At 39.4% G+C, this 26,876-nt stretch overlaps 1 protein-coding gene across 1 annotated transcript; it reads right to left on the reverse strand.

The window, feature by feature from the left end:
- Nucleotides 1–14,201: 14,201 nt before the first annotated feature.
- Nucleotides 14,202–21,317, reverse strand: LOC311116704 (uncharacterized protein). The gene is made up of 5 exons (XM_084157442.1): nt 21,186–21,317; nt 17,695–17,787; nt 17,438–17,526; nt 15,285–15,389; nt 14,202–14,817 (listed from the first exon to the last, which is right to left on the reverse strand). The coding sequence occupies exons 1-4, from the start codon at nt 21,244–21,246 to the stop codon at nt 15,315–15,317; spliced, it is 318 nt and encodes a 105-aa protein (XP_084013568.1). The 5' UTR covers nt 21,247–21,317; the 3' UTR covers nt 14,202–14,817; nt 15,285–15,314.
- Between the last annotated feature and the right edge of the window lie 5,559 nt (nt 21,318–26,876).

The following is a 26,876-nucleotide window of genomic DNA, read 5'->3' on the forward strand; positions in this document are numbered from 1 at the left end:
TCTACTATAGTAGTGTTTCTACTAGACTAGTGTTCCTACTAGACTAGTGATTCTACTATAGTAGTGTTTCTACTAGACTAGTGTTTCTACTAGACAAGTGTTTCTACTATAGTAGTGTTCCTTCTAGACTAGTGTTTCTACTAGACTAGTGTTTCTACTATAGTAGTGTTTCTACTATAGTAGTGTTTCTACTAGACTAGTGTTCCTACTATAGTAGTGTTTCTATTAGACTAGTGTTTCTACTATAGTAGTGTTTCTACTAGTCTAGTGTTTCTATTAGACTAGTGTTTCTACTATAGTAGTGTTTCTACTGTCTAGTGTTTCTACTAGACTAGTTTTTCTACTATTGTAGTGTTCCTACTAGACTAGTTTCTACTACAGTAGTGTTTCTACTAGACTAGTGTTCCTACTAGACAAGTGTTTCTACTAGACTAGTGTTTCTACTATAGTAGTGTTCCTACTAGACTAGTGTTCCTACTAGACTAGTATTCCTACTAGACCAGTTTTTCTACTATAGTAGTGTTTCTACTATAGTAGTGTTCCTTCTAGACTAGTGTTTCTACTATATTAGTGTTTCTACTAGACTAGTGTTTCTACTATAGTAGTGTTTCTACTAGACTAGTGTTTTTACTATAGTAGTGTTTCTACTAGACTAGTGTTTCTACTAGACTCGTGTTTCTACTATAGTTGTGTTCCTACTAGACTAGTCTTTCTACTAGACTAGTGTTTCTACTATAGTAGTGTTTCTACTATACTAGTGTTTCTACTATAGTAGTGTTTCTACTAGACTAGTGTTTCTACTATAGTTGTGTTTCTACTAGACTAGTGTTTCTACTAGACTAGTGTTCCTACTATAGTAGTGTTTCTACTAGACTAGTGTTCCTACTAGACTAGTGTTCCTACTAGACTAGTGTTTCTACTATACTAATGTTTCTACTATAGTAGTGTTTCTACTATACTAGTGTTCCTACTATAGTAGTGTTTATACTAGACTAGTGTTTCTACTGTAGTAGTGTTTCTACTGGACTAGTTTTCCTACTATAGTAGTGTTCCTACTAGACTTGTGTTTCTACTAGACTAGTGTTTCTACTAGACTAGTGTTTCTACTATAGTAGTGTTCCTACTAGACTAGTGTATAGTAGTGTTTCTACTAGACTAGTGTTCCTACTAGACTAGTATTCCTACTAGACCAGTTGTTCTACTATAGTAGTGTTTCTACTATAGTAGTGTTCCTTCTAGACTAGTGTTTCTACTATATTAGTGTTTCTACTAGACTAGTGTTTCTACTATAGTAGTGTTTCTACTAGACTAGTGTTTTTACTATAGTAGTGTTTCTACTAGACTAGTGTTTCTACTAGACTCGTGTTTCTACTATAGTTGTGTTCCTACTAGACTAGTGTTTCTACTAGACTAGTGTTTCTACTATAGTAGTGTTTCTACTAGACTAGTGTTTCTACTATAGTAGTGTTTCTACTATAGTAGTGTTTCTACTAGACTAGTGTTTCGACTATAGTTGTGTTTCTACTAGACTAGTGTTTCTACTAGACTAGTGTTCCTACTATAGTAGTGTTTCTACTAGACTAGTGTTCCTACTAGACTAGTGTTCCTACTAGACTAGTGTTTCTACTATAGTAGTGTTTCTACTATACTAGTGTTCCTACTATAGTAGTGTTTATACTAGACTAGTGTTTCTACTATAGTAGTGTTTCTTCTAGACTAGTGTTTCTACAATAGTATTGTAGTGTTCCTACTAGACTAGTGTTACTACTATAGTAGTATTTCTACAAGACTAGATTTTCTACTATAGTAGTATTCCTACTAGACTAATGTTTCTACTAGACTAGTGTTCCTACTATAGTAGTGTTCCTACTAAACTAGTGTTTCTACTAGACTAGTGTTTCTACTATAGTAGTGTTTCTACTAGACTAGTGTTCCTACTATAGTAGTGTTCCTAATAGACTAGTGTTTCTACTAGACTAGTGTTTCTACTAGACTAGTGTTTCTACTATAGTAGTGTTTCTACTAGACTAGTGTTCCTACTAGACTAGTGTTTCTACTAGACTAGTTTTTCTACTATAGTAGTGTTTCTACTAGACTAGTGTTTCTACTATAATAGTGTTTCTACTAGACAAGTATTTATACTATAGTAGTGTTTCTACTAGACTAGTGTTCCTACTATAGTAGTGTTCCTACTAGACTAGTGTTTCTTCTAGACTAGTGTTCCTACTATAGTTGTGTTCCTACTAGACTAGTGTTTCTTCTAGACTAGTGTTTTTAATATAGTAGTGTTTCTACTAGACTAGTGTTCCTACTAAAGTAGTGTTCCTACTAGACTAGTATTTCTACTAGACTAGTGTTTCTACTTGACTAGTGTTCCTACTATAGTAGTGTTTCTACTAGACTAGTGTTCCTACTAGACTAGTGATTCTACTAGACTAGTGTTTCTACTATAGTAGTGTTCCTACTATAGTAGTGTTTCTAATAGACTAGTGTTCCTACTGGACTAGTGTTCCTACTAGACTAGTGTTTCTACTAGACTAGTGTTCCTACTAGACTAGTGTTCCTACTAGACCAGTGTTTCTACTAGACTAGTGTTCCTACTAGACTAGTGTTCCTACTAGACTAGTGTTCCTATTATAGTAGTGTTTCTACTAGACTAGTGTTTCTACTATAGTAGTGTTCCTACTAGACTAGTGTTTCTACTAGACTAGTGTTTCTACTATTGTAGTGTTTCTACTAGACTAGTGTTTCTACTATAGTAGTGTTTCTACTAGACTAGTATTTCTACTATAGTAGTGTTTCTACTAGAATAGTGTTTCTGCTAGACTAGTATTTCTACTATAGTAGTGTTTCTACTAGACTAGTGTTCTTACTATAGTAGTGTTCCTACTAGACTATTGTTCCTACTAGACTAGTGTTTCTACTAGACTAGTGTTTCTACTATACTAGTGTTTCTACTATAGTAGTGTTCCTACTAGACTAGTGTTCCTACTATAGTAGTGTTTCTACTAGACTAGTGTTTCTACTATAGTAGTGTTTCTACTAGACTAGTGTTCCTACTATAGTAGTGTTTCTACTATAGTAGTGTTTCTACTAGACTAGTGTTTCGACTATAGTTGTGTTTCTACTAGACTAGTGTTTCTACTAGACTAGTGTTCCTACTATAGTAGTGTTTCTACTAGACTAGTGTTCCTACTAGACTAGTGTTTCTACTATAGTAGTGTTTCTACTATACTAGTGTTCCTACTATAGTAGTGTTTATACTAGACTAGTGTTTCTACTATAGTAGTGTTTCTTCTAGACTAGTGTTTCTACAATAGTATTGTAGTGTTCCTACTAGACTAGTGTTACTACTATAGTAGTATTTCTACAAGACTAGATTTTCTACTATAGTAGTATTCCTACTAGACTAATGTTTCTACTAGACTAGTGTTCCTACTATAGTAGTGTTCCTACTAAACTAGTGTTTCTACTAGACTACTGTTTCTACTATAGTGGTGTTTCTACTAGACTAGTGTTCCTACTATAGTAGTTTTCCTAATAGACTAGTGTTTCTACTAGACTAGTGTTTCTACTAGACTAGTGTTTCTACTATAGTAGTGTTTCTACTAGACTAGTGTTCCTACTAGACTAGTGTTTCTACTAGACTAGTTTTTCTACTATAGTAGTGTTTCTACTAGACTAGTGTTTCTACTATAATAGTGTTTCTACTAGACAAGTATTTATACTATAGTAGTGTTTCTACTAGACTAGTGTTCCTACTATAGTAGTGTTCCTACTAGACTAGTGTTTCTTCTAGACTAGTGTTCCTACTATAGTTGTGTTCCTACTAGACTAGTGTTTCTTCTAGACTAGTGTTTTTAATATAGTAGTGTTTCTACTAGACTAGTGTTCCTACTAAAGTAGTGTTCCTACTAGACTAGTATTTCTACTAGACTAGTGTTTCTACTTGACTAGTGTTCCTACTATAGTAGTGTTTCTACTAGACTAGTGTTCCTACTAGACTAGTGATTCTACTAGACTAGTGTTTCTACTATAGTAGTGTTCCTACTATAGTAGTGTTTCTAATAGACTAGTGTTCCTACTGGACTAGTGTTCCTACTAGACTAGTGTTTCTACTAGACTAGTGTTCCTACTAGACTAGTGTTCCTACTAGACCAGTGTTTCTACTAGACTAGTGTTCCTACTAGACTAGTGTTCCTACTAGACTAGTGTTCCTATTATAGTAGTGTTTCTACTAGACTAGTGTTTCTACTATAGTAGTGTTCCTACTAGACTAGTGTTTCTACTATAGTAGTGTTCCTACTAGACTAGTGTTTCTACTAGACTAGTGTTTCTACTATAGTAGTGTTTCTACTAGACTAGTGTTTCTACTATAGTAGTGTTTCTACTGGACTAGTATTTCTACTATAGTAGTGTTTCTACTAGACTAGTGTTCCTACTAGACTAGTGTTCCTACTAGACCAGTGTTTCTACTAGACTAGTGTTCCTACTAGACTAGTGTTCCTACTAGACTAGTGTTCCTATTATAGTAGTGTTTCTACTAGACTAGTGTTTCTACTATAGTAGTGTTCCTACTAGACTAGTGTTTCTACTATAGTAGTGTTCCTACTAGACTAGTGTTTCTACTAGACTAGTGTTTCTACTATAGTAGTGTTTCTACTAGACTGGTGTTTCTACTATAGTAGTGTTTCTACTAGACTAGTATTTCTACTATAGTAGTGTTTCTACTAGAATAGTGTTTCTGCTAGACTAGTATTTCTACTACAGTAGTGTTTCTACTAGACTAGTGTTCTTACTATAGTAGTGTTCCTACTAGACTATTGTTCCTACTAGACTAGTGTTTCTACTAGACTAGTGTTTCTACTATACTAGTGTTTCTACTATAGTAGTGTTCCTACTAGACTAGTGTTCCTAATATAGTAGTGTTTCTACTAGAGTAGTGTTTCTACTATAGTAGTGTTTCTACTAGACTAGTGTTCCTACTATAGTAGGGTTTCTACTAGACTATTGTTCCTACTAGACTAGTGTTTCTACTAGACTAGTGTTTCTACTAGACTAGTGTTTCTATTATAGTAGTTTTTCTATTAGACTAGTGTTTCTACTACAGTAGTGTTTCTACTGGACTAGTGTTTCTACTATAGTAGTGTTTCTACTAGACTAGTGTTCCTACTAGACAAGTGTTTCTACTATAGTAGTGTTCCTACTAGACTAGTTTTCCTACTAGACTAGTGTTTCTACTAGACTAGTGTTTCTTCTAGACTAGTGTTCCTATTAGACTAGTGTTCCTACTATAGTAGTGTTCCTCCTATAGTAGTGTTTCTACTAGACTAGTGTTCCTACTATAGTAGTGTTTCTACTAGACTAGTGTTTCTACTATAGTAGTGTTTCTACTAGACTAGTGTTCCTACTATAGTAGTGTTTCTACTAGACTATTGTTCCTACTAGACTAGTGTTTCTACTAGACTAGTGTTTCTACTAGTCTAGTGTTTCTATTATAATAGTTTTTCTACTAGACTAGTGTTTCTACTACAGTAGTGTTTCTACTGGACTAGTGTTTCTACTATAGTAGTGTTTCTACTAGACTAGTGTTCCTACTAGACAAGTGTTTCTACTATAGTAGTGTTCCTACTAGACTAGTTTTCCTACTAGACTAGTGTTTCTACTAGACTAGTGTTTCTTCTAGACTAGTGTTCCTATTAGACTAGTGTTCCTACTATAGTAGTGTTCCTCCTATAGTAGTGTTTCTACTAGACTAGTGTTCCTTCTATAGTAGTGTTTCTACTAGACTAGTGTTCCTACTAGACTAGTGTTCCTTCTAGACTAGTGTTTCTACTAGACTAGTGTTCCTACTATAGTAGTCTTTCTACTAGACTTGTGTTCTTACTATAGAAGTGTTTCTACTAGACTAGTGTTCCTACTATAGTAGTTTTTCTACTAGACTAGAGTTCCTACTATAGTAGTGTTTCTACTAGACTAGTGTTCCTACTATAGTAGTGTTTCTACTAGACTAGAGTTCCTACTATAGTAGTGTTTCTACTAGACTAGTGTTCCTACTATAGTAGTGTTCCTACTATAGAAGTGTTTCTACTAGACTAGTGTTCCTACTATAGTAGTCTTTCTACTAGACTTGTGTTCTTACTATAGAAGTGTTTCTACTAGACTAGTGTTCCTACTATAGTAGTGTTTCTACTAGACTAGAGTTCCTACTATAGTAGTGTTTCTACTAGACTAGTGTTCCTACTATAGTAGTGTTCCTACTATAGTAGTGTTCCTACTAGACTAGTGTTCCTACTATAGTAGTGTTTCTACTAGACTAGTGTTCCTACTATAGTAGTGTTTCTACTAGACTAGTGTTCCTACTAGACTAGTGTTTCTACCATAGTAGTGTTCCTACTAGACTAGTGTTCCTACCATTGAAGTGTTTCTACTAGACTAGTGTTCCTACTAGACTAGTGTTGATACTAGACTAGTGTTCCTAATAGACTAGTGTTCCTACTATAGTAGTGTTTCTACTAGACTAGTGTTCCTAATAGACTAGTGTTCCTACTATAGTAGTGTTTATACTAGACTAGTGTTCCTACTATAGTAGTGTTTCTACTAGACTAGTGTATCTACTATAGTAGTGTTCCTACTAGACTAGTGTTTCTACTAGACTAGTGTTTCTACAATAGTAGTGTTTCTACTAGACTAGTGTTCCTACTATAGTAGTGTTCCTAATATACTAGTGTTTCTACTAGACTAGTGTTTCTACTAGACTAGTGTTTCTACTAGACTAGTGTTCCTACTAGACTAGTGTTTCTACTAGACAGGTGTTTCTACTATAGTAGTGTTTCTTCTAGACTAGTGTTCCTACTATAGGAGTGTTTCTACTAGACTAGTGTTTCTACTATAGTAGTGTTTCTACTAGACTTGTGCTCCTACTATAGTGGAGTTTTACTAGACTAGTGTTCCTACTAGACTAGTGTTTCTACTAGACTAGTGTTCCTACTATAGTAATATTTCTACTAGACTAGTGTTTCTACTATAGTAGTGTTTCTACTAGACTTGTGTTCCTACTACAGTAGTGTTTCTACTAGACTAGTGTTCCTTTTAGACTAGTGTTTCTACTAGACTAGTGTTTCTACTATAGTAGTGTTTCTACTAGACTAGTGTTTCTACTATAGTAGTGTTTCTACTAGACTAGTATTTCTACTATAGTAGTGTTTCTACTAGACTAGTGTTCTTACTATAGTAGTGTTCCTACTAGACTATTGTTCCTACTAGACTAGTGTTTCTACTAGACTAGTGTTTCTACTATACTAGTGTTTCTACTATAGTAGTGTTCCTACTAGACTAGTGTTCCTACTATAGAAGTGTTTCTACTAGACTAGTGTTTCTACTATAGTAGTGTTTCTACTAGACTAGTGTTCCTACTATAGTAGTGTTTCTACTAGACTATTGTTCCTACTAGACTAGTGTTTCTACTAGACTAGTGTTTCTACTAGACTAGTGTTTCTATTATAGTAGTTTTTCTACTAGACTAGTGTTTCTACTACAGTAGTGTTTCTACTGGACTAGTGTTTCTACTATAGTAGTGTTTCTACTAGACTAGTGTTCCTACTAGACAAGTGTTTCTACTATAGTAGTGTTCCTACTAGACTAGTTTTCCTACTAGACTAGTGTTTCTACTAGACTAGTGTTTCTTCTAGACTAATGTTCCTATTAGACTAGTGTTCCTACTATAGTAGTGTTCCTCCTATAGTAGTGTTTCTACTAGACTAGTGTTCCTTCTATAGTAGTGTTTCTACTAGACTAGTGTTCCTACTAGACTAGTGTTCCTTCTAGACTAGTGTTTCTACTAGACTAGTGTTTCTACTATAATAGTTTTTCTACTAGACTAGTATTTCTACTATAGTAGTGTTTCTACTAGACTAGTGTTCCTACTATAGTAGTGTTCCTACTAGACTAGTGTTTCTTCTAGACTAGTGTTCCTACTATAGTAGTGTTCCTACTAGACTAGTTTTTCTTCTAGACTAGTGTTTTTACTATAGTAGTGTTTCTACTAGACTAGTGTTCCTACTAAAGTAGTGTTCCTACTAGACTACTATTTCTACTAGACTAGTGTTTCTACTTGACTAGTGTTCCTACTATAGTAGTGTTTCTACTAGACTAGTGTTCCTACTAGACTAGTGATTCTACTAGACTAGTGTTTCTACTATAGCAGTGTTCCTACTATAGTAGTGTTTCTAATAGACTAGTGTTCCTACTGGACTAGTGTTCCTACTAGACTAGTGTTTCTACTAGACTAGTGTTCCTACTAGACTAGTGTTCCTACTAGACCAGTGTTTCTACTAGACTAGTGTTCCTACTAGACTAGTGTTCCTACTAGACTAGTGTTCCTATTATAGTAGTGTTTCTACTAGACTAGTGTTTCTACTATAGTAGTGTTCCTACTAGACTAGTGTTTCTACTATAGTAGTGTTCCTACTAGACTAGTGTTTCTACTATACTAGTGTTTCTACTATAGTAGTGTTTCTACTAGACTAGTGTTTCTACTATAGTAGTGTTTCTACTGGACTAGTATTTCTACTATAGTAGTGTTTCTACTAGACTAGTGTTCCTACTAGACTAGTGTTCCTACTAGACCAGTGTTTCTACTAGACTAGTGTTCCTACTAGACTAGTGTTCCTACTAGACTAGTGTTCCTATTATAGTAGTGTTTCTACTAGACTAGTGTTTCTACTATAGTAGTGTTCCTACTAGACTAGTGTTTCTACTATAGTAGTTTTCCTACTAGACTAGTGTTTCTACTAGACTAGTGTTTCTGCTATAGTAGTGTTTCTACTAGACTAGTGTTTCTACTATAGTAGTGTTTCTACTAGACTAGTATTTCTACTATAGTAGTGTTTCTACTAGAATAGTGTTTCTGCTAGACTAGTATTTCTACTACAGTAGTGTTTCTACTAGACTAGTGTTCTTACTATAGTAGTGTTCCTACTAGACTATTGTTCCTACTAGACTAGTGTTTCTACTAGACTAGTGTTTCTACTATACTAGTGTTTCTACTATAGTAGTGTTCCTACTAGACTAGTGTTCCTAATATAGTAGTGTTTCTACTAGACTAGTGTTTCTACTATAGTAGTGTTTCTACTAGACTAGTGTTCCTACTATAGTAGTGTTTCTACTAGACTATTGTTCCTACTAGACTAGTGTTTCTACTAGACTAGTGTTTCTACTAGACTAGTGTTTCTATTATAGTAGTTTTTCTACTAGACTAGTGTTTCTACTACAGTAGTGTTTCTACTGGACTAGTGTTTCTACTATAGTAGTGTTTCTACTAGACTAGTGTTCCTACTAGACAAGTGTTTCTACTATAGTAGTGTTCCTACTAGACTAGTTTTCCTACTAGACTAGTGTTTCTACTAGACTAGTGTTTCTTCTAGACTAGTGTTCCTATTAGACTAGTGTTCCTACTATAGTAGTGTTCCTCCTATAGTAGTGTTTCTACTAGACTAGTGTTCCTTCTATAGTAGTGTTTCTACTAGACTAGTGTTCCTACTAGACTAGTGTTCCTTCTAGACTAGTGTTTCTACTAGACTAGTGTTCCTACTATAGTAGTCTTTCTACTAGACTTGTGTTCTTACTATAGAAGTGTTTCTACTAGACTAGTGTTCCTACTATAGTAGTGTTTCTACTAGACTAGAGTTCCTACTATAGTAGTGTTTCTACTAGACTAGTGTTCCTACTATAGTAGTGTTCCTACTAGACTATTGTTCCTACTAGACTAGTGTTCCTACTATAGTAGTGTTCCTACTAGACTAGTGTTCCTACTATAGTAGTGTTTCTACTAGACTAGTGTTCCTACTATAGTAGTGTTTCTACTAGACTAGTGTTCCTACTAGACTAGTGTTTCTACCATAGTAGTGTTCCTACTAGACTAGTGTTCCTACCATTGAAGTGTTTCTACTAGACTAGTGTTCCTACTAGACTAGTGTTCCTACTAGACTAGTGTTCCTAATAGACTAGTGTTCCTACTATAGTAGTGTTTCTACTAGACTAGTGTTCCTAATAGACTAGTGTTCCTACTATAGTAGTGTTTATACTAGACTAGTGTTCCTACTATAGTAGTGTTTCTACTAGACTAGTGTATCTACTATAGTAGTGTTCCTACTAGACTAGTGTTTCTACTAGACTAGTGTTTCTACAATAGTAGTGTTTCTACTAGACTAGTGTTCCTACTATAGTAGTGTTCCTAATATACTAGTGTTTCTACTAGACTAGTGTTTCTACTAGACTAGTGTTTCTACTATAGTAGTGTTTCTACTAGACTAGTGTTCCTACTAGACTAGTGTTTCTACTAGACAGGTGTTTCTACTATAGTAGTGTTTCTTCTAGACTAGTGTTCCTACTATAGGAGTGTTTCTACTAGACTAGTGTTTCTACTATAGTAGTGTTTCTACTAGACTTGTGCTCCTACTATAGTGGAGTTTTACTAGACTAGTGTTCCTACTAGACTAGTGTTTCTACTAGACTAGTGTTCCTACTACAGTAGTATTTCTACTAGACTAGTGTTTCTACTATAGTAGTGTTTCTACTAGACTTGTGTTCCTACTACAGTAGTGTTTCTACTAGACTAGTGTTCCTTTTAGACTAGTGTTTCTACTAGACTAGTGTTTCTACTATAGTAGTGTTTCTACTAGACTAGTGTTTCTACTATAGTAGTGTTTCTACTAGACTAGTATTTCTACTATAGTAGTGTTTCTACTAGACTAGTGTTCTTACTATAGTAGTGTTCCTACTAGACTATTGTTCCTACTAGACTAGTGTTTCTACTAGACTAGTGTTTCTACTATACTAGTGTTTCTACTATAGTAGTGTTCCTACTAGACTAGTGTTCCTACTATAGTAGTGTTTCTACTAGACTAGTGTTTCTACTATAGTAGTGTTTCTACTAGACTAGTGTTCCTACTATAGTAGTGTTTCTACTAGACTATTGTTCCTACTAGACTAGTGTTTCTACTAGACTAGTGTTTCTACTAGACTAGTGTTTCTATTATAGAAGTTTTTCTACTAGACTAGTGTTTCTACTACAGTAGTGTTTCTACTGGACTAGTGTTTCTACTATAGTAGTGTTTCTACTAGACTAGTGTTCCTACTAGACAAGTGTTTCTACTATAGTAGTGTTCCTACTAGACTAGTTTTCCTACTAGACTAGTGTTTCTACTAGACTAGTGTTTCTTCTAGACTAGTGTTCCTATTAGACTAGTGTTCCTACTATAGTAGTGTTCCTCCTATAGTAGTGTTTCTACTAGACTAGTGTTCCTTTTAGACTAGTGTTTCTACTAGACTAGTGTTTCTACTATAGTAGTGTTTCTACTAGACTAGTGTTTCTACTATAGTAGTGTTTCTACTAGACTAGTGTTCCTACTATAGTAGTGTTTCTACTAGACTAGTGTTCCTTTTAGACTAGTGTTTCTACTAGACTAGTGTTTCTACTATAGTAGTGTTTCTACTAGACTAGTGTTTCTACTATAGTAGTGTTTCTACTAGACTAGTATTTCTACTATAGTAGTGTTTCTACTAGACTAGTGTTTCTACTAGACTAGTGTTTCTACTATAGTAGTGTTTCTACTAGACTAGTGTTCTTACTTAGTAGTGTTCCTACTAGACTAGTGTTCCTACTAGACTAGTGTTTCTACTAGACTAGTGTTTCTACTACACTAGTTTTCCTACTATAGTAGTGTACCTACTAGACTAGTGTTTCTACTAGACTAGTGTTTCTACTAGACTAGTGTTTCTACTATAGTAGTGTTCCTACTAGACTAGTGTTCCTACTATAGTAGTGTTTCTACTAGACTAGTGTTTCTACTATAGTAGTGTTTCTACTAGACTAGTGTTCCTACTATAGTAGTGTTTCTACTAGACTAGTGTTTCTACTATAGTAGTGTTTCTACTAGACTATTGTTCCTACTAGACTAGTGTTCCTACTAAGTAGTTTTCCTACTAGACTAGTGTTCATACTAGACTAGTGTTTCTACTAGACTAGTGTTTCTACTAGACTAGTGTTTCTATTATAGTAGTTTTTCTACTAGACTAGTGTTCATACTATAGTAGCGTTTCTACTGGACTAGTGTTTCTACTATAGTAGTGTTACTACTAGACTAGGGTTCCTATTAGACAATTGTTTCTACTATAGTAGTGTTCCTACTAGACTAGTGTTCCTACTAGACTAGTGTTTCTACTACACTAGTGTTTCTTCTAGACTAGTGTTCCTATTAGACTAGTGTTCCTACTATAGTAGTGTTCCTCCTATAGTAGTGTTTCTACTAGACTAGTGTTTCTACTATAGTAGTGTTTCTACTAGACTAGTGTTCCTACTAGACTAGTGTTCCTACTAGACTAGTGTTTCTACTAGATTAGTGTTCCTACTATAGTAGTCTTTATACTAGACTTGTGTTCCTACTATAGAAGTGTTTCTACTAGACTAGTGTTCCTACTATAGTAGTGTTTCTACTAGACTAGTGTTCCTACTATAGTAGTGTTTCTACTAGACTAGTGTTCCTACTAGACTAGTGTTCCTACTAAGTAGTTTTCCTACTAGACTAGTGTTCCTACTAGACTAGTGTTTCTACTAGACTAGTGTTCCTACTATAGTAGTCTTTCTACTAGACTTGTGTTCTTACTATAGAAGTGTTTCTACTAGACTAGTGTTCCTACTATAGTAGTTTTTCTACTAGACTAGTGTTCCTACAATAGTAGTGTTCCTACTAGACTAGTGTTCCTACTAGACTAGTGTTCCTACTATAGTAGTGTTCCTACAATAGTAGTGTTCCTACTAGACTAGTGTTCCTACTATAGTAGTGTTTCTTCTAGACTAGTGTTCCTACTAGACTAGTGTTCCTCCTATAGTAGTGTTTCTACTAGACTAGTGTTTCTACTATAGTAGTGTTTCTACTAGTCTAGTGTTCCTACTAGACTAGTGTTCCTACTAGACTAGTGTTCCTACTATAGCAGTGTTTCTACTAGACTAGTGTTCCTACTATAGTAGTGTTTCTACTAGACTAGTGTTCCTACTAGACTAGTGTTCCTACTATAGTAGTGTTTCTACTAGACTAGTGTTCCTATTATAGTAGTGTTTCTACTAGACTAGTGTTTCTACTATAGTAGTGTTTCTACTAGACTAGTGTTCCTACTATATTTGTGTTTCTACTAGACTAGTGTTCATACTAGACTAGTTTCTACTAGACTAGTGTTCTTACTATAATAGTGTTTCTACTAGACTAGTGTTCCTACTAGACTATTATTTCTACTAGACTAGTGTTTCTACTATAGTAGTGTTCCTACTAGACTAGTGTTTCTACTATAGTAGTGTTTCTACTAGACTGGTGTTCCTACTAGACTAGTGTTTCTGCTAGACTATTGTTTCTACTATAGTAGTGTTTCTACTAGACTAGTGTTCCTACTATATTAGTGTTTCTACTAGACTAGTGTTCCTACTAGACTAGTTTCTACTAGACTAGTGTTCCTACTATAGTAGTGTTCCTACTATAGTAGTGTTCCTAGTAGACTAGTGTTTCTACTATAGTAGTGTTTCTACTATAGTAGTGTTCCTACTAGACTAGTGTTCCTACTATATTAGTGTTCCTACTATAGTAGTGTTCCTACTAGACTAGTGTTTCTACTATAGTAGTGTTCCTACGAGACTAGTGTTTCTACTATAGTAGTGTTCCTCCTATAGTAGTGTTTCTACTAGACTAGTGTTTCCACTATAGTAGTGTTTGTACTAGACTAGTGTTCCTACGAGACTAGTGTTTCTATTAGATTAGTTTTTCTACTATAGTAGTGTTTCTACTTTTACTCAAGTATAGGTACTTTTTCCACCACTGCCCTCTACCCCTGTGCAGGCCCAGCCCCATCCCTCTACCCCTGTGCAGGCCCAGTCCCATCCCTCTACCCCTGTGCAGGCCCAGCCCCATCCCTCTACTGCTGTGCATGCCCAGCCCAATCCCTCTACCCCTGTGCAGGCCCATCCCATCCCTCTACCCCTGTGCAGGCCCAGCCCTATCCCTCTACCCCTGTGTAGGCCCCATCCCAGAATGCATTAATACAGTCATCTCATCCTCACCACTTCTTGACTGTTGTTCAGAAAGAACAATACTGTCTCTGAGATCATGTCAGAATACAAAAGGAACTCAAATAAACAGATCATGGCTATAAAGCCTCCTTACACCTCATTGGGGATTTCTCTGTTTTATTGTTAACGTATAATTCTCTCAAATGCTTTTCTAGGGCAGGGAAGATAATTAGAACCCTATTACTAATACATGGGTTGTCGTATTTCACATCTGCAGATCTTTAAACCATAGTCCATAAACCATTGACCATAGAGAATAGAAAAAGCTACCATGGTTATAGAAAGAATATCGAACAGAAACAACAAATACTTGGAAAATATGTATTAAAAGATAAAAACTGCATGTATAATATACATATTTAGTTTGTATAAAGTCAAAACAAGATGGAATATGTGGTGTATACTTGCTTTGTGCTATTATTACTCTAAGGGACACATCTTACAACTTGAGACGTGCATACAACTCAAATATTCTTGTGGGAGATTTTTATTAATTTAAATTATGGGCTTATTTCACATGTTAGGATTCAGGATATACTATGAGTTTTTCCAACTATAGCATAGAAAGTCAGTGGTGGAGTATCTCATGCTGTGTCCATTTGATCCTTAGAAATGTCAAATTCCAGAATATTGGGTCAGTTTTCTGCTCAGTCCAGTTCCAGAATATTGGGTCACTCTGCTCAATTCAGGGTCCTGAGTATCTGTGAGAATTGAGAAACACATATTAGTGGAGAAAATAAACAAGAGGTGTATGACCCTATCTCCAAATCATTAAAAAAAGCTTTTTCACAGGAAATTGTCAGCAATTAACTTTGTTTATTTTCAAGACCCTTAAATTCTAGACGGGGTGAAAAATTATGGTTACTTAGGTGCCCTTCGGCGTTCGTCCAATTTGGGGCCTTCACATGAATGTCTTGAGAGAGATATCTTTATGGCTATGAGCCTGTGAATGATGGGAGTCGCCAATAAAGTGGTCAGGGTACTTGACCTTTGACCTGAAGGTCCTGGGTTAACTTCCTAGTGTGTACTTGTGTACCACTGTGTACTATCAATGCACGACACTTTTCCACGTTCGTTATGTCCTGCAACCTGCACAGTATTGAGGAGAAGAGAGAAAGGAAGACAAAGACATTTTAAAGAACGTTTAGATCAGAAAATAGATGTGTACCTGTGTATGTTCTGCAGTGCTCGGTCTCATTCACAGTAATCGATGGAGTTGGTGAGCAGCCAATCCAAGGAGGAGCGCTGGGCATGGGGAGCCAATCGTTAAAGCCTGATAGGGGTCAGTAAAAGGTCATTAGAACATGATAAGCTGCAGAATGGAAACCAAGTGTTATAAGAACATTCTTCACTGGGGTTAGTGTTTGCATGTTTCATCGCTGTCTTGGCAAGTTTGCTCCTCATGCAGAGACCTCTCTGTGAATGCTGGAACTATGTGACAGTTCAGCATTATTTACCTCTTGTGTTTACTGAAATACATTTTTCCTGCTCAAACGTGACAAATCTAAAATATTACAATGATCATGGTATTTTTTGTATTTTATTAGGATCCCCAGTAGCCGCAGCTACTCTTCCTGTGGTCCACACAGAACATGAAACGTGACATAATACAGAACATTAATAGACAAGAACAGCTCAAGGACAGAACTACACACATTTAAAAACAGCACACCAAGTCTACATATCAATACATACACACAAAATATCTAGGTCAAATAGGGGAGAGGCGTTGTGCCGTGAGGAGTTGCTTTATCTGTTTTTTGAAAAAAGATTTGCTGTTCATTTGAGCAATATGAGATGGAAGGGAGTTCCATGCAATAATGGCTCTATATAATACTATACGCTTTCTTGAATTTGTTCTGGATTTGGGGACTATGAAAATACCCCTGGTGGCATGTCTGATGGGATAAGTGTGTGTGTCAGAGCTGTGCGTAAGTTGACTATGCAAACAATTTGGAATTTTCAGCACATTAATGTTTCTTATAAAAACAAGAAGTGACGTAGTCAGTCTCTCCTCAACTCTTAGCCAAGAGAGACAGGCATGCATAGTATTAATATTAGCCCTCTGATTACAATGAAGAGCAAGACGTGCCGCTCTGTTCTGGGCCAGCTGCAGCTTAACTAGGTCTTTCTTTGCAGCGCTTGACCATATGACTGGACAATAATCAAGATAAGATAAAACTAGAGTCTACATGACTTGCTTTGTGGAGTGTGGTGTCACAAAAGCAGAACGACTCTTTATTACGGACAGACCTCTCCCCATCTTTACAATCATTGTTTTGACCATGACAGTTTACAATCTAAGGTAACACCAAGTCATTTAGTCTCCTCAACGTATTCAACAGCCACACCATTCATTAACAGATTTAGCTGATGTCTAGAGCTTAGGGAATGATTTGTAGAGATGTTCAGGACCAGTTTATTACTCGCCACCAATTCCAAAACTGACTGCAACTCTTTGTTTCAGTGACTTCATTATTTGTGGTTGCTGACACGTATATGGTTGAATCATCAACATACATGGACACACAGGCTTTGTTTAATGCCAGTGGCATGTCATTGGTAAAAATATAAAAAAGTACAGGGCCTAGAGAACTGCCCTGCGGTACACCACACCATACATGTTTGACATTAGAGAAGCTTCCGTTAAAGAAAACCCTCTGAGTTCTATTAGATAGATAGCTCTGAATACACGATATGGCAGAGGTTGAAAAGCCATAAAAAAGTTCTCAACAACAGGTTATGGTCAATAATATCAAAGGCTGCACTGAAATCTAACAGTACAGCTCCCACAATCTTCTTATTATCAATTTATTTCAACCAATCATCAGTAATTTGTGTCAGTGTAGTACATGTTGAGTGCCCTTCTCTATAAGCATGCTGAAAGTCTGTTGTCAATTTGTTTACAGAGAAATAGCATTGTATTTGGTAGAAAACGTTTTTTTTTCCAACAGTTTGCTTTGTGGTCATATCATGGAGGCATGGACATGACCCAAAACTGATCCAGGATGTGTATAGGATGTATAGGGTGTGATACAGGACGAGGGAGTCATAACGTGTACATTTGGTTATACATCATCACGTTTACAATACAGTAATACACCACTGTATGACATGGAGAAGCTGCCATATTAGATGAGAAGCATTAGGGACATTAAACAGAATCAGACATACTGACAAATGGAAACAAAATAGATTTGCTTTCAGTCTGCAGACCTTATCCAAAACAATGGGTTTTCCTTCATTTTATACATTGATGGGGATGTCAATTAGTTGTGTGTGCTGAGATAGGAAGCAGCCATAATGCCAAACATACTGTACCTTATTCTCAAGATCTTTCTCCTCCACATTCTTCTTTCCTCCTAGAATTACATACAAATTATAGTCCTCCTCATGGCCGGTGGTATTACCTTCAAAGATGACAGACATCAACGATGTTGGTGAGGATAATCACAAAGTGAGGCCACATTAACACATTTACATTTACATCATTTAGCAGATGCTCTTATCCAGAGCGACTTACAAATTGGTGCATTCAACTTATCATTTGAACTAGCATATCTGGTTAACTGGCTTACTGAATATTTCGTAATCAAAGGTGGCGTTGTAGTCGTAGTCTGGTGTTTGGGTAGAATAGTCGTAATTTTCCTCCTCAAAGTCCTCTTGGTTTGCTGTGGAAGAAGAGAGTGAAATGCTATTACCAAACACCTGGTCAGCCCTGAAACTAAAAGCCATCTATATCACACCTCATATCCCATCATGTCTTTCACTGAACTACATTCCATGTCATTGATCTCCTCAACATCTCCTATTACAAACATATCAGATACACCCAACATGTGGATTACGTGGTGTGTTATTTGCACGCAAACAAAAGCCCTTGTTCCGTTAAAGGTGGATTCTGAGTCTGGAGAGCCCCACCTCGTTTGTTTGGTGTGCCTCAGGGGAGAAATAAACTCTCAGGTGTTGCACCTCATCTTCCCTGCCCAGGACAAACAGAGACATCTCCTGTGAGTTATGGAGCAGAGACACAGCAGAGGAGAAGAATGAAACCGAATGGAGGCAGGAGGGAGGTCTGGCCCCCAGGGGGATACATCCTGGAGCTGGCAGCAGGACAATACACAGAGGATCTGGAACTCCATCCATCAGAGTCTATACCAGTAGAGGACAGCCAAGGGTAAACTGCAGAGCAGTGAACTACACTGTGACACCATGCAGAGCAGACTGGTGTGAAACAATGAGCATCAGGTTTCCCTGGTGGAATCTCCTCGGCTAGTGAAACGAGCCGTCGCATGTCTTGTGAAATCCTTGGTTGAGCAAGGCCACATGTGAATGGCCGTATGTCCAATTTGTAAGTCGCTCTGGATAAGAGCGTCTGCTAAATGATGTAAATGTAAATGTAATGAACGTTTGGATACGTTCTAGAGACAGCGATTTCCTGTCCTATGATTTAGGGCCACATATTGAGCTTGAGATATATCAAACAATTTCTCAATAATTGCAGAGGAATAAAATGCTCTTGGGGAGTTGGTTGACAAACATGCTCAAGAAATGAGAATTCGACCGCACTGTATGGCTTTACCACCATCTTATTCAACCACATGGCCTGTATGATAGACTAAACTTCATGAAAAAAGCTTAAATGAACGTAAAAGAGGAAATGTCTGCCCTTCAGAGCTAAAGATCTAATGGTGGGTCATGTGGGGATAGTCCTGATGGGGAATTGAAGGGGAGAAAGGGGGATCTGGCTGCTGCTACTGTACCAATGCCAGACACACACAAAATGGACGTAGCAAAGAGGGGGGTTTGGCTGAAAGTTAGGGATGGGAACTCTCACAAAGTCATATTTGAGGTGTGTGAGGGGGGAATATTCCTGACCTCTCTCTCTCTCTCTCTTGATCCCAGGTCTCAATCACAATGGCAGGAAGGAACCTTAGTGGGATAAAATAATCATCTTACATTAGACTTTCCAAGTGAGTAACATAAAGACAACCAGCTCTTTCCAGAAATCTGGAAGTCCCTACACAAATGGGAAGTTCCAGCACTTGCAATGCTATTGATGAGAGTTTCTACACCAGGTTTCCGGGAAAAGTCCCAAACATTCATTTACATTACATTTTAGTCATTTAGCAGACGCTCTTATCCAGAGCGACTTACATGAGCAATTAGGGTTAAGTGCCCAGATTTTTCACCTAGTCGGCTCGGGGATTAGAACCAGAGACCTTTCGGTTACTGGCACAACGCTCTTAACCACTAAGCTACCTCCCGCCCCCATTCCTCTGGTGTGCTGCAAGAATGCAAGTATGGATCCATGTCAGTGGAGGCTGCTGAGGGGAGGACAGCTCATAATAATGTCTGGAACGGAGCAAATGGAATGGCATTAAACACATGGAAACCATGGAAACCATGTGTTTGATACCATTCCACCTATTCCGCTCCAGTCCTCCCCAATTAAGGTGCCACCAACCTCCTTTGATCCATGTACTATTAAACAGTTTTTGCAATTTGAGCGTTGGACGTTACCCTGTATTGGAATTATTTTGTCGGGCGAAAGAGAACCCGTTCAGTAACAATACAAAAGAAAAGGAACCACAACCTGAACTGCCTCTGGTCTGTTAATATCATGCCTGACGCTGGTGTTCGGGTGCTTCGGACAAGCTGATCCGTTCACTAGTTTTGGTTTTACCAATATCTGAGTCGACCATTTTTCTTTGTAACTAAGGGTTAACTTGTGTTTGATCATGTTGACATTGCATCATTACTTACGGTATTTATAAATATGTGTTGTACATCAGCTTCCTTAAATATGGCATTGAGATCCTTTGTCCAAGGGTAATTGTGTGTTTTATCCCAATTGAAAACCTTTTTTGTTATTCAGTCTTCTGGCATATTGATAAGGTGGTTCCATAACCTAATCATTTCACCCTCAGTCTTATTTCACAGGGCTCCTATCCCATGTCTCCTTGAATAGCAAGGCTTGGGGCAGCACATTTATACTCCCAGAAAACATCTTATGGCTCTATTCTGAGTGCGGTGGACCTTTGAATGACCCCTGTCTATGTACAGTATCTCTCTCTCTCTGAGGACTTGCATCTCCTGCACTCAGGTTCACTTTGTTTAATTTCCTTTCATGCTCCATGAGCCGGTTTCTTAGATATGATACAGAATGGCGAGACTAGCAGGTGGACTTCCTCATGATAAATCATATCGCAGTAGAGATGTTTTCATTGACTTAAATTAAGTGTCATGTCTACAATGCTTTTTAATATCAAGCGATACAACTTGTAAGACCTTGACAGACTATAAAACATGCATCACTGCTAAAAGCTATGGTAAGCTATAGCTAGCAAATTGAATAATTTATCTGCGCTGTCGTCTGGTCTGTTTCTTACAGCAGTATGAATCACCCAACAGAACAGTTAACGACCAGCATGGAACGAAACTCTCACAGCGCTAGAAGCGTGCTTCTCGCAAACTCCACAAACCAATAAAGACAAATGTCTGCATCTGACCGACTCCCAGAGACAGCAGCCAAAACAAGACTAACAACAAGAAAGAGTAAGACTAAACAAAGAAAAGGTGGTTTGTTGGAGGCCTTCCCCAGCATTGTAAGTGTATACTCTGGCTGGATGGGAAAAAAAAGTACATCCAGAGTAAAAGCAGCCGGGTGGAGTCCATAGGGGATCCACAGAGCTCCTTGATTATTTTCTCTCTAGAAAAACTTATCCGCTGGTGCCTGAGAAAAGTCATCACTGCCCGCAGTAGGGTTACAACAACACTGTACGTGGCTATTTAAAACTGCTCCACAGTGCACTAGATATTGTTTCTAGGAATGCCCAGGGCATAATGCCTCCTCCAAACCATACCCTAACCCTCATCCTGACCCTGTCTAACAGTTCAGCCATCCTCACTTTGGGCACCGGCTTCAGATGATAGCAAACATTCCCTCTTGGTGTCCTGTTTAAACACACCTGCATGGGGTAAGTGGTGCCCTCTTTGATCCACTGTTGATAAATTACCCCGAGGTCCAGCAGTGCTCTAGCCAGTACAAAGGTCAGCGAATACTCACCCCAGCACAAGGGTAGCAGCAGCGCCCCGGTCACCCAGAGAGAGAGCAGTCGCCTGTGCATACTGGAAGGGAGACAGAGGCAGAGTGGGAAGGGAGAGCCGAACGCAGACACTGTGGTTTGTGAGTAGGGGTGTGTCTGATTGTGAGTGTGAGCACGCTGGTGTGGCAGGGAGGGCGGGCTAAAAGAAAGCCAAGAGGGAAGAACTCCATATAGGATACTTTCAGTCTTCATTTCTTCTTTTTATAGAGGTAAGAGGGAACTAACTAAGAAACTAAACTCCAGCCGACAGATCCTGACATGTGGCTGTTGTGTAATCTACAGTTTGATCTTGACAGGGGACAGTTGATTTGTGCTGTTTGTGTTCTCATCTTTATTAGGGGCCCTCATTGTCTGAAAGCAATGACAGGATTTTGTCAACTTGACTCACATATCATAAGACAAATTATTACAATTACTGTATTACTAAACTGAAAACTGGAAGTTGATTATCTTGTTTCTTGATTTGTTATGCTGTACGATCACTGTTACAGGCACAGTCAGAAGAGGACTGGCCCACCCTCAGAGCCTGGTTCCTCTCTAGGTGTCATCCTAGGTTCCTGCCTTTCTAGGGAGTTTTCCCTAGCCACTGTGCTTCTGCATCTGCATTGCTTGCTGTTTGGGGTTTTAGGCTGGGTTTCTGTATAGCACTTTGTGTCAACTGCTGATGTAAAAAGGGCTTTATAAATACATTTGATTGATTACAGAACAACGTAGCCAAGGGCGACATAAGAACTTTGTCTTACATTTTTGTCTAGAATCTATTCTCTACTGTGTGTGTGTGTTTGTTTGTCTGGCAGCCTTGCTTTGACGATCCCTTCTGTGCTGACGAATGGTCAGAGGAGATGGAGAGAACGGTAAAGAGAGATGAGAGGAGGAGATGGAGAGAACGGTAAAGAGAGACGAGAGGAGGAGATGGAGAGAACGGTAAAGAGAGACGAGAGGAGGAGATGGAGAGAACGGTAAAGAGAGATGAGAGGAGGAGATGGAGAGAACGGTAAAGAGAGATGAGAGGAGGAGATGGAGAGAACGGTAAAGAGAGATGAGAGGAGGAGATGGAGAGAACGGTAAAGAGAGATGAGAGGAGGAGATGGAGAGAACGATAAAGAGAGATGAGAGGAGGAGATGGAGAGAACGGTAAAGAGAGGAGGAGATGGAGAGAACAGTAAAGAAAAAAGCTTTAGGGGGTCGGATCACACTCCTCCCTCTTCCTCCCCCGCGCTACTCCCTCTTCCTCCCCCGTGCTACTCCCTCTTCCTGGGATTCTGAATAAACAAGGGCAGATATATGGGACAGTACTGTATCCCTAGCTCCCCTAACCTCCCTCTCTACGTCCTAACTAGTCCCAGCTGTTTGCTGGGGGTGTGAGAGCTGGACCGTGGGTGTGGGGAGATGGTCAGGGAGGATGTGCCGGACACATACACAAACACGCACACACTCACACGCACACACACGCACTCACACACACTCACACACAATCAGAATATCCCTCATACGTCATTCCAGGAGAGTCAATGTTCCTAGAAGGGTGAGTGTTTCTTCTCTTTTCTTCCCTTTACCTCAAAGCTATAAAAAGTCCATTATTTCACCTGCCTTTACAAGTGGAAACCTGCTTCTCATTATGCCGCCTGTCAATCATCATAACCATAGACTGTAAACCATGTACCTATATTTACCAGCTTAACAGATTCAATATGAAGGTATTATTCAATCAGGTGTTCATGTGTACCCAAGGGAAAACAGGACAAGGCTTCACATGAGCACATTAATCCCTACCTGATGCTGGTTCACTCTGTGGTCTTTAAGGGTGTGTGAGTGTCTACTGAAGCCTGTCTGGACATGTTCATATGCCTATTGCCTGCCAGTATTGCCTGGGCCAAAAGAGATGCCTTTGAGGAGTAAACTATACTTCATCCTCCTTGAATATTCATTTTTTTTGAAGGGCCCTAATGCATTTAGGTAGGTTATAATGCCTTTTCAAGCATTCATTTTTAAATGGTAATATCAGCTTCTGTCAATCATAGGTCATAATAAGATATGCAGTCACTGACACACCAACCTGCAATTACTGTTCATAATGTCATATGCCAAGTCCTGTAGGGCCCTGAAATGTTTCCTGGTGTTTTACTGTACAGACAGGCTGGAAGTACTTCCTACTTGGCCCTGTAAGCCCTCTGCTCTGACCCGAAGCAGGCATTGATCTTATGTGGCCCCCCTCTTCTCTCCCTGTCCTCACTGTCCCCATCTGCAGTTGGTCGCTCAGCAGGGACGCATTCCTGGCAAACTTCTCTATCTATCAAGGACTAACTCTCCACAGGGAGGTGGTGGTATGGTTTATCTCTCCACAGGGAGGTGACGGTATGGTTTATCTCTCCACAGGGAGGTGGCGGTATGGTTTATCACTTGATTTGAAAGAATATCTTATTTCCTCTCTCTGCCCTCTACAGCACAGGATGATGAATAAAATATATTTTTGTACCAATCTATGTTTTTATAACTGGTAAATCCAAGGCCCCAGGGAGACAATCCTTCTAATGCAGTTAGACCATGAACAGATAAGACCACCGGCCGACAACAGTACAAACCAAACAGTGGGGACCCTCATCATGGGAGAAAGATCATGTAGAATGGCATGGTATGACATGAGAGGCTGGTAACCTGAATCCTCACTGTGCCAGCCTAACAGCTAAACAGCAGGCTTAAACCACCAGCATCACCTGCAGCTCTAGCTGGCCATGCTCCAACTGGGCTGGCCATGCTCCAACTCTACGAGCCACGCTGAAATTTCATCCCCCCAGAAATCCCCACCTACCACTAAAATAATAAGCCACCGAGATGTCATCTCTGCTTATGGACAATTACCATGGGAAAGCTGCCTCACCCAAGACGCTGCCAGTCCTGATGTTTTCACCACACAGACACGTGGTGAAGAAGGCACAACAGCCACTCTTCAACCTCAGGAGGCTGAAGAAATGTGTCCTATCCCCAAGGGCCCTCACCGTGTTCTACAGGAGCACAATTAAGAGCGTACTGCCGGGCTGCATCACAGCCTGGTACGGCAACTCCATCGCCACTGACCGCAAGGCGCTACAGAGGGTGGTACGCTCAGCCGAACTCACCATTGGGTGCACACTGCCTGCCCTCCAGGACACCTACAACACCAGGTGTCGCAGGAAGGCCAAGAAGATCATCTGGGACCTCAGCCACCCTAGCCACGGCCTGTTCTTCCCGCTTCCATCACTCAGACGCGGGCAGTATAGGAGCATCATGGCAAAAACTGTCAGACTGGCCAATAGCTTCTACCCCCAGACCATCAGGCTGCTGAACAGCCATCACTAGGCAGCTACCTATTTACATTTTAGTCATTTAGCAGACGCTCTTATCCAGAGCGACTTACAGTTAGTGCATACATTATTTATTTTTCATACCCCCTGTGGGAATCGAACCCACAACCCTGGCGTTGCAAACGCCATGCTCTATCAACTGAGCTACATCCCTAAGACTACTAAATGTATCTAATCTAACATCTCTGTGTAGCTGCTGAGGGAAAAGCCTCATGGGTGCTATGTCTATCAGCACCGGTGACACTGCTGCCATCGTGGAAGGTATAAAGGGTAGTTGAGGAGATTTCGGTGACCAGGGGATGTCAAAACTGGGTTGCAAAACTGGGTTGCAAAACTGGGGCCAACCGTTTCCAGTAAGGAGTGATGACACCAGAGTTACTGTCTCAACATGTCTGTGTTTTTCTGCATTTTCTTGTTGTGTTTTTAACACAAGGCACATTGATAACAAAAAGAAAACTGTACAGAATGTATCCATTTGAAGCCCTGGGTTTAACTGAATATACTGTATATGGTTCTTATTATTTGCAACATTCATTCCACCCTCAAAATGTGCAGGTTGGCATTTATTGTCATGAATCTTGCCCTGGAGGCAGCTCTGCAGAGTGGTCCCTAGCTGGCACAGCCACAAAGTCATAAAGTACACTGCTCAAAAAAATAAAGGGAACACTTAAACAACACAATGTAACTCCAAGTCAATCACACTTCTGTGAAATCAAACTGTCCACTTAGGAAGCAACACTGACAATACATTTCACATGCTGTTGTGCAAATGGAATAGACAACAGGTGGAAATTATAGGCAATTAGCAAGACACCCCCAATAAAGGACTGGCTTTGCAGGTGGTGACCACAGACCACTTCTCAGTTCCTATGCTTCCTGGCTGATGTTTTGGTCACTTTTGAATGCTGGCGGTGCTTTCACTCTAGTGGTAGCATGAGACGGAGTCTACAACCCACACAAGTGGCTCAGGTAGTGCAGCTCATCCAGGATGGCACATCAATGCGAGCTGTGACAAGAAGGTTTGCTGTGTCTGTCAGCGTAGTGTCCAGAGCATGGAGGCGCTACCAGGAGACAGGCCAGTACATCAGGAGACGTGGAGGAGGCCGTAGGAGGGCAACAACCCAGCAGCAGGACTGCTACCTCCGCCTTTGTGCAAGGAGGAGCAGGAGGAGCACTGCCAGAGCCCTGCAAAATGACCTCCAGCAGGCCACAAATGTGCATGTGTCTGCTCAAACGGTCAGAAACAGACTCCATGGGGGTGGTATGAGGGCCCGACCTCCACTGGTGAGGGTTCTGCTTACAGCCCAACACCGTGCAGGACGTTTGGCATTTGCCAGAGAACACCAAGATTGGCAAATTCGCCACTGGCGCCCTGTGCTCTTCACAGATGAAAGCAGGTTCACACTGAGCACATGTGACAGACGTGACAGAGTCTGGAGACGCCGTGGAGAACGTTCTGCTGCCTGCAACATCCTCCAGCATGACCGGTTTGGCGGTGGGTCAGTCATGGTGTGGGGTGGCATTTCTTTGGGTGGCTGCACAGCCCTCCATGTGCTCGCCAGAGGTAGCCTGACTGCCATTAGGTACGGAGATGAGATCCTCAGACCCCTTGTGAGACCATATGCTGGTGCGGTTGGCCCTGGGTTCCTCCTAATGCAAGACAATGCTAGACCTCATGTGGCTGGAGTGTGTCAGCAGTTCCTGCAAGAGGAAGGCATTGATGCTATGGACTGGCCCGCCCGTTCCTATGACCTGAATCCAATTGAGCACATCTGGGACATCATGTCTCGCTCCATCCACCAACGCCACGTTGCACCACAGACTGTCCAGGAGTTGGCGGATGCTTTAGTCCAGGTCTGGGAGGAGATCCCTCAGGAGACCATCCGCCACCTCATCAGGAGCATGCCCAGGCGTTGTAGGGAGGTCATACAGGCACGTGGAGGCCACACACATTCATTTTGACTTGTTTTAAGGACATTACATCAAAGTTGGATCAGCCTGTAGTGTGGTTTTCCACTTTAATTTTGAGGGTGACTCCAAATCCAGACCTCCATGGGTTGATACATTTGATTTCCATTGATAATTTTTGTGTGATTTTGTTGTCAGCACATTCAACTATGTAAAGAAAAAAGTATTTAATAAGATTATTTCATTCATTCAGATCTAGGATGTGTTATTTTAGTGTTCCCTTTATTTTTTTTGAGCAGTGTATTTTTAACCTAACCTTAACCACACTTCTAACACTAACGCCTAACCCTAATCTTAAATTCATTTTTACAATATAGCCAATGTTTGACTTGGCAGCTGGCC

This window comes from Coregonus lavaretus (assembly GCF_964263955.1).
Source record: "Coregonus lavaretus genome assembly, chromosome: 3".
Taxonomy (NCBI): Eukaryota; Metazoa; Chordata; class Actinopteri; order Salmoniformes; family Salmonidae; genus Coregonus; species Coregonus lavaretus.